This window comes from Schistocerca piceifrons, chromosome 4, assembly GCF_021461385.2.
Source record: "Schistocerca piceifrons isolate TAMUIC-IGC-003096 chromosome 4, iqSchPice1.1, whole genome shotgun sequence".
Taxonomy (NCBI): domain Eukaryota; kingdom Metazoa; phylum Arthropoda; class Insecta; order Orthoptera; family Acrididae; genus Schistocerca; species Schistocerca piceifrons.
The window spans coordinates 272557854-272569106 of NC_060141.1; the positions used below are offsets into that span (position 1 = coordinate 272557854).

An 11253-nucleotide genomic window follows, 5' to 3' on the forward strand; every position below is an offset into this window, starting at 1 on the left:
TCCCCAGCACAGCTTGATTTAATTCGACTACAATCCATTATTCTTGTTGTACTTCAGTTCATGTTCAAAAATATGTTCAAATGTGTGTGAAATCTTATGGGACTTAACTGCTAAGGTCATCAGTCCCTAAGCTTACACACAACTTAACCTAAATTATCCTAAGGACAAACACACACACCCCTACCCGATGGAGGACTCGAACCTCCGCCGGGACCAGCCGCCGGTTCATGTTCATCTTATAATCTCTCGTCAAGACAGTATCCATTCCATTCAACTGTTCTTTCAAATCCTTTGCTGTCACTTACAGAATTACAATCTCATCGGCTAACCACAAAGGTTTTGTTTCTTCACGATGAACCTTAATTGCCCTTCCAAATTTCTCCATTGCTTCCTTCACTGCTTGTTCGTTGTACACGTTGAATATCATTTGGAACCTGCTACAACATTCTCCCACTTCCTTTGCAACTACTGCTTTCCTTTTGTGTCGTTCGATTCCTATAACTGCAGTCTGATTCCTGCACAAGTTGTAAACAACCTCTCGCTCCCCGTATTCATCCCTACCACCTCCAGAATTGTACGCCAGTCAACACTGTCGAAAGCTTCTCTAAATCTACAAACACTATAAGTGTAGTTTTGGCTTTCCTCAGCCTATCTTCTAGTACAAGTTGTAGGATCAGTGTTGTCCTATGTGTCTGTTCATTTCTCCAGAACCCAAACTGACCTCCATGAAGTCGAGTTTTGCTAGCTTTTCCACTATTTTGTGGTTAATTCATGTTTATATTTTGCAATCATTTTTTATTAAACTGATGATTCACACCGGTATGTACCTGCCTTCCTTCGAACCGGAATAATTACATTCTTCCTGAATTCTGAGTGTAAGTCAGCTGTCTCATACATCTTGCACACTAGCTGAAAATTTTTTATCATGTCCGGCTCTCTCAAGGATCTCAATAATTCTGAGAGTATGTCATCAATGCCAGAGGCCTTGTTTCTTACGAGATCCTTCAGTCAAAAAATGGTTCAAAATGGCTCTGAGCACTATGGGACTTAACTTCTGAGGTCATCAGTCCCCTAGAACTTAGAACTACTTAAACCTAACTAACCTAAGGACATCACACACATCCACGCCCGAAGCAGGATTCGGACCTGCGACCGTAGCGGTCGCGCGGTTCCAGACTATAGCGCCTAGAACCGCTCGGCCACAATCCATCAGTCCTCTGTCGGATTTTTCTCAGTATCATGTCTCCCATCTTATCTTCACCTACTTCCTCTTCTTTTTCTATAACATTATCCTCTATGTTTTCTTACGTAGACCCTCTTTATGTCCCTTCTACCTTTCAGTTTTTTGTTCTTTGCTTATTACTAGGTCCCGTCTGAGCTTTTGGGATTTATACACATTGGCGGCTGTTGAGTAAGAGCATAAGATCACATTAACACCCTAACTTTTGACACCTTTCCCAATTAGTAGTTAATTTTCCTTGAATCCTGTTAAATGTAATGTAGATGTGATATTCTGAAATACACGGCACGCTTTGCTACAATGCTATTTCTTTTGACTCGGTGAAACTTTGCATCAGGGTCACGAGCACACCTTCAATCGTATGCGCTTTAAGGAGCTCTTGCGCATGCACAACTGGCGTGACATAATTCCTTTACGGGCCAAATACGCATGGGTTTGATATACAGTGTGCACTGTTCACGGTGTGCACAGCTGGCCCTTACCACTCAACTGAAAGTTTAAGTCAGTGCCACGAGGTGGTAGCACACTGCAGTAGATTTTTATCCCCATTCGCTTAGCATAAATCCCGCTAGACAGTAGCAGACTCCTCAGATATGCCAATTCACTCACTATATACCAAAATTATTCGTACGTCAGTATATGTTATAGTTATACTGACAGAAAAACCTATTTTGTGGAATTCTGAAAGTGGTGTAGCATATTAAGTGTTGGATTTTATCAAACAGTAATCCACTTGAGGCTCTAAGAACCATTAAGTACATCATCAGTTGTGAGACTAGCATTTACTCATGCTTCTAATTTCTATTGATCTTATAGTGGATCAGGTTTATCTGCGCTGTAGGCCCACATCGTATATATGAACATTTATGAAAACCTATCTCACTGGTTTCTTTGATATTCACTTAAATGTGGGATAGATGGCTCTGTGCGTTTCGCCCTTATGGTTCTCAGCGCCTCATTTCTTTTCTAGTCAAGTGATAATGTGGCTACACAGTACTACTTCAATTTAATCATATCCACAACGGCAGTTTGAGTTTGGAGTTGGTTGTTTACTGTGCGGGAATCTGCTTTCCTGTGTTCTACATGAATTCTGTTGAACCTGTTTTAAGTGCTAACAGAAAATAAAATTATCAGTATAAGTTAGCCACAAGCGAACTAGGGTCTGTGCCAGACCAGATCTGTTGACTAAGAAAGTGAGGAAACCAAATAAGGATGACTCCCCAAATGGACAAAGTCCATGAAACCTTTAGTGTCTCCAGGACTCTTCCATGTATTCAGCCTTTTCTAAATGATTCTTAAACAATGAGTTAATGATGATTAAATTATGTTTCGTGCAGAATTCTATCAAGCTATTTCCTCGTTCATTTTTTCCTGCAGTCTATATTCTCCCACTGTCCTTCCTTCTCGACCACTACCGAATTCCAGTCAACCATTACAATTAAATTTCTCTCTCCTTTAACTAGTTGAACTAGTGTTCACTATGCTGTTCGTAGAAACCTAACGGTGTTTTATTTTGTCATTCATTATCGATTAGACCGTAAGCGAGAGCGCACCGCTAGTTCCTGCTACTAATAAGGCAAGTACACCGCTTGTTACATATTTTTACGAGCTTCAAACAGGAGCGACTTATTTTCAGTTATCTGGGTAGTTACTAGTTTATTTTTGTAATTTCTTGCGTGTTTGAGTGCTTACTAAGGAAAACTTTTTATTTGAATAACAGTGTAGTGTACAGTACCGCCGTTGCTATCGACCCTCGTATCGTACAGGCTTTTGTTTGTTTGGTTAGAACAGCTCAGTGTCAGTTAGACCGTCAGTGAGAGAGCACTTCGATTTCCTGCTGCTAATAAGGCGAGTACACCGTTCGTTTGTTGCATATTTTTACGAGCTTCAAACAGGAGCGACTGCAGTAATGGATAGAAACTGTGATTGTTGTGTACAGATGCAAGCTGAGTTGGCGACCCTTCGCTCACAGCTCCAGGCTGCTTTGGCTTCCATCACACAGCTTGAAGCTGCTGCCAAGGAGCGTCACTGTGGGGGATCGAATGCAGGGATGCAAGGGGTGTCGAGCACATCCCATGTTTCCTCCAATCGGTCCACTGCTGTGGCCGCCCCAGGTACTGCCTGCACTGACGTTGACCCCTCACCCGTGGTCGAGTGGGAGATCATTCCAAAGTCTGGCAGGCAGTGAAAAACTTTCCGAGGGGCCGATCATAGGGCCTCCCCGGTTCGTTTGACGAACAGGTTTTGGGCCTTATCCGTGGCTGACGGTGTCTCTGAGCCAGATGCAGTCATCCGCCCTGTTCCAGAGGAGGCTTGTCGGTCTGCAAGGTCTGGGGATTCTCAGAGGGTGGGTTTGCTGGTAGTTGGGAGCTCCAACGTTAGGCGCATAATGAGGCCCCTTAGGAATACGTCTGCCAAGGAGGGGAAGGAAGCCAGTGTGCACTCCGTGTTCATTCCGGGGGGAGTCATTCCAGATGTGGAAAGGGTGCTTCCGATACCATGAAGAGTACAGGGTGTAGCCAACTGCAGGTGGTGGCTCATGTCGGTACCAATGACATATGTCGCTTTGGACTGGGGCAGATTCTGTCTGGTTTTGGGCGGCTAGCGGAAATGGTAAAGACTGTCAGTCTTGCTTCCGAGATTAAGGCGGAGCTCACCATCTGCAGCATTGTCGATAGAACCGACTGTAGTCCTTTAGTGCAGAGCCGAGTGGAGGGTCTGAATCAGAGGCTCAGGCGGTTCTGTGACCGTGTAGGCTGCAGATTCCATGACTTGCGCAGTCGGGTGGTGAGTTTCCGGGTTCCGCTTAATAGGTCAGGAGTCCACTACACACAGGAGGCGGCTACAAGGGTAGCGGTGGCTGTGTGGAAGGGACTGGGCAGTTTTTTAGATTAGAGGGTCTCAGGGAACCACAGAAGGGACGTCCGTCTAAAAGTGGGTAGGTAAAACACAGTAAGGTAGTTGTAGAAACGATTGATATTGTAGCTGTAAATTGTCGTAGATGTGTTGGAAAAGAAACAGAGCTCCAAGCACTAACAGAAAGCACTGAAGCTCAAATAGTTGTAGGTACAGAGAGCTGGCTAAAGCAGGAAATAAGTTCAGCCGAATTTTTTCAAACGATCTAACAGTGTTCAGAAAGGATAGATTAAATATTGGTGGTGGTGGTGTATTTGTTGCTGTCAGAGGCAGTTTGCCTTGAAGCAAAATTGAAGTAAATAGTTCGTGTGAAATAGTAGTGGTAGAGGTTGTACCTGACAATCGGACTATACTATTAACTGGATCGTTTTACCGACCCCCTGACTCAAAACATATAGTTGCTGAACAGTTCAAAGAAAACTTGAGTCTCATTTCAAATAAGTACTCCGCTCGTACAGTTATAGTCAATGAGGACTTCAATCTACCCTCGATATGTTGAAAAATTATACGTTTAAAGCCGGCGGTAGGCATAACACGTCATCCGAAATTGTACTGAATGCTTTCTCAGAAAATCATTTCGAACAGTTGGTTCACGAGCCCACTCGAAGCGTAAATGGTTACGAAAGCATACTTGACCTATTAGCAACAAATAATCCTGGACAAATAGTGAGTATTGTGACGAATACAGGGATTAGTGACCACAAGGCAGTTGCTGCTAGGCTGAATACCGTAACACCTACTACCATCAAAAAGAAACGCAAAGTATATCCATTTTAAAAAGCTGATAAAAATGATCTTAACGCCTTTTTAAGAGACAGTGTTCTTCCGATCTGATCATGTAAGTGTAGAAAATTTGTGGAATGTTTTCAAAGAGATAGTATCGACAGCAGTTGAGAGATGTATACCACATAAATTAATAAGTGATGGTACTGATCCCCCATGGCACACAAAACGGGTCAGATCGTTGTTGCAGAAGCAACGAAAAAAAGGCATGCCACATTTAAAAGAACACAAAATCCCTAAGATTGGCAAAGTTTTACTGAAGTTCGAAATATGGCGCGTACTTCAATTCGAGATGCTTTCAATAGTTTCCACAACGAAATTCTGTATCGAAATCTGGCAGTAAACACAAAGAGGTTCTGGTCATATATAAAGCACACCAGTGGCAAGACGCAATCAATGCCTTCACAGCGCGATAACAACGGTGAAGTCACTGATGACACTATCGCTAAAGCAGAGTTATTAAACACGGTTTTCCGAAACTCCTTCACTAAAGAAGACGAAGTAAATATTCCTGAATTCCAGTCAAGAACAACTGCCAAGATGAGAAACATAGAAGTAGATATCGTCGGTGTAACGAAGCAGTTTAAATCACTTAATAAAGGCAAGGCCTCCGGTACAGATTGTACACCAGTCAGGTTCCTCTCAGAGTATGCTGATAAACTACATATTTAGCAATTATATACAACCACTTGCTCACAGAAAGATCCGTGCCTAAAGACTGGAAAATTGCTCAGGTCACACCAATACCCAAAAAGGGAAGTAGGAGTAATCCGCTGAATCACAGGCCTATATGACTAATGTCGATTTGCAGTAGGGTTTTGGAACATATACTGTATTCGAACATTATCAAGTACCTCGAAGAAAACGATTTATTGACACATTGTCAGCACGGTTTCAGAAAATATTGTTCTTGTGAAACACAACTAGCTCTTTATACTCATGAAGTAATGTGCTATCGACAGGGGATGTCAAATTTATTCCATATTTTTAGATTTCCAGAGGTCTTTCGACACCGTTCCTCACAAGCGTCTTCTAACCAAAATGCGTGCCTACGGAGTATCCCCTCAGTTGTGTGACTGAATTCGTGATTTCCTGTCAGAAAGGTCACAGTTCGTAGTAATAGACGGAAAGTCATCGAGTAAAACAGAAGTAATATCCGGCGTTCCCCAAGGAAATGTTATAGGCCCTCTATTTTTCCTGATCTATATTAACGACATAGGAGACACTCTCAGTAGCCGTCTTAGATTGTTTGCAGATGATGCTGTCATTTACCGTCTTGTAAAGTCATCAGATGATCAAAACGACTTGCAAAATGCTTTAGATAAGCAATATGTATGGTGCGAAAAGTGGTTATTGACCCTGAATAAGGGAGAGCGTGTAGCTATTCACATGAGCAGTAAAAGAAATCAGCTGAATTTCGATTACATGATAAGTCACACAAATCTGAAGGCTGTAAATTCAACTAAATACTTAGGGATTACAATTACAAATAACCTAAATTGGAACGATCACATAGACAATATTGTGGGTAGAGCAAACCAAAGACTGCGATTCACTGGCAGAACACTCAGAAGGTGCAACAGGTCTACTAAAGAAGACTACTTACACTACGCTTGTCCGCCCTATTCTGGAGTATTGCTGTGCGGTGTGGGATCCGCATCAAATGGGACTGACGGTAGACATCGAAAAAGTACAAAGAAGGGCAGCTCGTTTTGTATTATTTCGAAGTAGGAGAGATAGTGTCATAGACATGATACGTGAATTGGAGTGGCAATCATTAAAACAAAGGTGTTTTTCGTTGCGACGAGATCTTCTCATGAAATTTCAATCACCAGTTTTCTCCTCCGGGTGCGAAAACATTCTGTTGCCACCCACCTACATAGGGAGAAATGATCATCACGATAAAGTAAGAGAAATCAAGACTCGCACAGAAAAATTTAAGTCCTCGTTATTCCCGCGTGCCGTTCAAGAGTGGAACGGTAGAGAAACAGCGTGAAGGTGGTTCATTGAACCCTCTGCCAGGCACTTTATTGTGAATAGCAGAGTAATCACGTAGATGTAGATGTAGACTAGACCTACTCGTGTGTTATTCCCATTTCATTTAATGTGTATAACCCTGTACTAACCTAACAAGAAGTCCCATTCTTCCTGCCACGGTGCCTTACTAACCCTCACTATTACATCAACCTGTCTCATTCCTTTTTCAAATTATCTAACATACCTGCCCGATCAAAGGATCTAACATTCCGCACTAACACGTAGAATGTCAGTTTTGTTTTTCCTGATGACTGCGTCCTCCTGAATAGTTCCAGTCCAGAAATGCGAAAGGGGGGACAATTCTACCACCGTAACATTTTACCCAAGAGATGCTGTCATCATTAAGCCGTATACTGGAGAAAGAAATAACGTAGTCGTTCGCAGTTCCCGCACAGCAACGCCATTTTGACTAATGCCACAAGACCAGACCATTCAGTCATTCAGTCTGTTGCCCCTGCACCTACTGAAAAGGCTGCTGCCTCTCTTCAGGAATCACGGATCAGTCTGCCCTCTCCACAGTTTCTCCTCCATTGTGGTTGCACCTACGGTATGGCGATCTGTATCGTTGAGTTAGTTAATTAATTAGTTCATGTTCCGTAGATCATATGAACGATTCTTTTAAAATTCATGAACACATTATTTTTCTAGCCCTCTTCATGCAACTACACCAAAAGCAATTTCTATTTTTTTTTATTGGTTACCAATTTCTAAGAAAAATTCGTCAGTTGAAGAGAAGAAGTTGTCCGGGAGTTGTCCAAGTCTCCCCAAATGGACAAAGTCCATGATTCATGGGGACTGTGGTATTATAAGAGCTGAAAGATCAGCGAGCGGTTGCTGAATATGAGAGAATGCTTCGAAGTATTTGATAGAGTAATAAAGGAAATGGGATAAAGATCTCACATATGTTACACTATTTTGTGTGACTTTAATTTCTTGCTTCATGTGGAAAGATGTATAGTAGATTTTGGTACCAAAGGTAGCGGGAGATATTGATACACCGGAGCTGTTTAACAAAACCGGTGCATTCAAGTTCCATATGAAACAGCTTATCGTTCGAATAGTTTAAAGGTTTTCTCACGGTGATGGTTACGATATGCTTATCCGAACATTGAAATTGCTTTGAGGTTATTTATGACAATACCAGTGACTGTAGCATCTTGTGAATTAATTAAAATTAATCAAAAAGCCGATTAAGGACAAGTATCGGTATAAGCATGCTGTCAAATTCAGCTATCTGGATGGAAGAATACGATGTAGCTTCTAAACTTGACTTCAATGTATTAATGTATAAGTATAGTTTATTCAATCCAAAGAAATGCAAAGAAAAATTGCAGTAAAAAAACAGTTCCTGTAAAAGGATATTTTCTCAGCTAACAGCTAAAGCCCTTTTCATTTTGTTTCCAGCTAATAATTTATGCAGTATTAATAATTTATGATGAACGAATGAGATATTTTTTATGCATCATACTAAAAATAGATGTAGGTAGCTCCCATAAAAATAAGATACAGATATTTATGTTAACAGATTTTTCATCGACGGAATTTAATTACTGTTTTTCAACAATGGTTCTTTTTATTAAACTCATATAATTTGTTTAATTTATCAAGAAAATATTGCAGAAAGGTAAGATACATTGGGAAGCGGTACCCGCTGCTTTAGCAGTTCTACCGTGGCACAGGATCAACTTGGCACCGTTTAGTGTTCAACTACCCTACGATGTTATCGACTTGTACATTGATGCTCATAAATTAAGGATAATTGCAGAACGTGATGCCACACAACGTGGCACTACACAACACTGGCGCTAATAACATAGGCACGTAGGGAACACACAGGGCGCAGATCTGTAAGTCCACGGTATTGGTGATAACCGTCCCGAAACGCCACTGTTTCCTGCGCATAAACCCCGACATCAATATGGGATATGGTCATCGTGCACACGTACACAGACCGCACAACGGGTTGGCATACATTGGATCAGGTGGTGGAGCAGCTGCTGGGGTATAGCCTCCCATTCTTGCATCAGTGCCTGTCGGATCTCCTGAAGTGTCGTAGGGGTTTGAAGACGTCCAGCGATACGTCGACCGAGAGCATCCCAGACGTGCTCGATGGGATGTAGGTCTGGAGAACAGGCAAGTCACTCAATTCGCCTGATATCTTAAGTTTCAAGGTACTCCTCGATAGCAGCTCGGTAGGGTCGTGCGCTATCATCCATCAGGAGGAAGGTGGGACCCACTGCACCCCTGAAAAGGCGGATATACTGGTGCGAAATGACGCCCCGATACACCTGACCTGTTACAATTCCTCTATCAAAGACATGCAGGGTTGTACGTGCACCAATTATAATCCCACCCCACACAATAAAACCACGACCTTCATGTAGGTCCCTTTCAAGGACATTAAGGGGTTGGTATGTGGTTCCTGGTTAACGCCAAATGAAAACCCGGGGAGAATCACCTTTCAGACTATACCTGGACTCGTCCGTGAACATAACCTGGGAGCACTGTTCCAATGACCATGTACTGTGTTCTTGACACCAGGCTTTACGGGCTCTCCTGTGACCAGGGGTCAGTGTAATCCAACTTGCAGATCTCCGGGCGAATAAACCATGTCTGTTCAGTCGTCTGTAGACTGTCCGTTTGGAGACAACTGTTCCAGTGTCTGCGGTAAGGTCCCGAGCAAGGCTACCTGGAGTACTCCGTGGCCGTCCGCGAGCACTGATAGTGAGAAATCGATGTTCTTGTGGTGTTGTACACTGTGGACGTCCCGTGCTGTAGCGCCTGGACACGTTTTCTGCCTATTGGAATCGTTACCATAATCTTGAGATCACACTTTGTGGCACACGGTGGGCCCTTGCTACGACCTGCTGTGTTTGAAAATGGTTCAAACGGCTCTGAGCACTATGGGACTTAACATTGGAGGTCATGAGTCCCCTAGAACTTAGAACTACCTAAGGACATCACACACATCCATGCCTGAGGCAGGATTCGAACCTGCGGCCGTAGCGGCTGCTGTGTTTGACCAGCCTCCAGTCACCCTAGTATTCTACCGATCATAACGTCATCAATATGTGTTCTTTGAGCCATTTTCAACACACAGTCACCATTAGCATGTCTGCACACTTACTCGCTCCACCGTACTCAGACATGCACCATCACACCTCTGCGTATGTGGACTGCTGCCAGCGCCACTGTGCGACGACCGCAGGTGAAGTGCGCCGCATGGTCATACCCCGAGGTGGTTTAAAACCGCAAACCACCCACCAGAGCGTTGTTTCACCATGTATCAGCATTATCCTTAATTTGCGAGCATGAGTATAGATTCCCATGTACCAGTTGGCTTCGTAACCCTCGACTCGATCTTTTGCGGACCAGAGTCCTCTAACTCATACTTACACATTCTCTCTTACCCATCATTTCTTAAAGTTTGTGCTTTCATCAAGGGAGCACACAGTACAATTTGTTAAGTTTCATCAAATTAGATACAATAATCTTTAGAACAATCATTATTTTTTGGAGTTTTCTTTGTATCATGGGAAGCAGTGTCCATGGGTATAAAACAGCCCCCTACTTAACCCCATCCAGAAATAATTTTTCTCAGCGTATTCTACCGGATTAGTATGAATGGCGTAAAATTTCACTTCGGCAATTCTACCTTCCATAATCACAGAAACGTCTACTAAGCATGCCTTTATTATCAGTAGCAGCTGTTCATGCAAAATCTTCTCCTCTCCGAATAGTGTCAGTTCATAAACGTTGCTTCTCATAGCAAAGAACGAGCTCTACAGAGTCAAACCTGTCAATGCCGTAAAAATATATATCAAAATCTGCGAAATACCGTCGTAATTTCTTGAGGCTTTAGCTACATTAGTTTCAAAGTCCCATGACTTACCGCAGCAAACGACGAAAAGTAGCAACCAGCACAGCCTGAGTGCCATCGCGACGGATAGCGAACTACTGACTGCGTAGTTCAGCCGATTGTTTAAGAAAGTTTCCACGGCGACCTGACTATCGCGGAAGTGACGGCAGCCTTGAGAATAATAGTCAGTACGACCGCCCTGGCAGGTCGACATACACGTCAGCGTTGTCTTGTTAGCAGAGTGCGCATGTTCTGAGCAGTCAGGTAAACGGGTCTTTTCTAAGGAATTCGCATAAACAATTAACACAGCAGCATTCTTGCAGTGGGTATCATGTCACATGTGCAGCTGTTTGTCACGGAAAAGAATGACAACGAAAATGCACTGAATATTGGAGTGATATCCTTAATAATGCACGCA

At 42.9% G+C, this 11253-nt stretch overlaps 1 protein-coding gene across 1 annotated transcript in view; it reads right to left on the reverse strand.

The window, feature by feature from the left end:
• The window catches only part of LOC124796310, a 46096-nt gene extending 35127 nt beyond the window's left edge, over window positions 1–10969 (reverse strand). Inside the window, exon 1 of the mRNA XM_047260438.1 lies at window positions 10869–10969. Within this exon, the coding sequence (XP_047116394.1) occupies window positions 10869–10914 (46 nt within the window). The 5' untranslated portion in view covers window positions 10915–10969. The remainder of the gene's footprint in view (window positions 1–10868) is intronic.
• Between the last annotated feature and the right edge of the window lie 284 nt (window positions 10970–11253).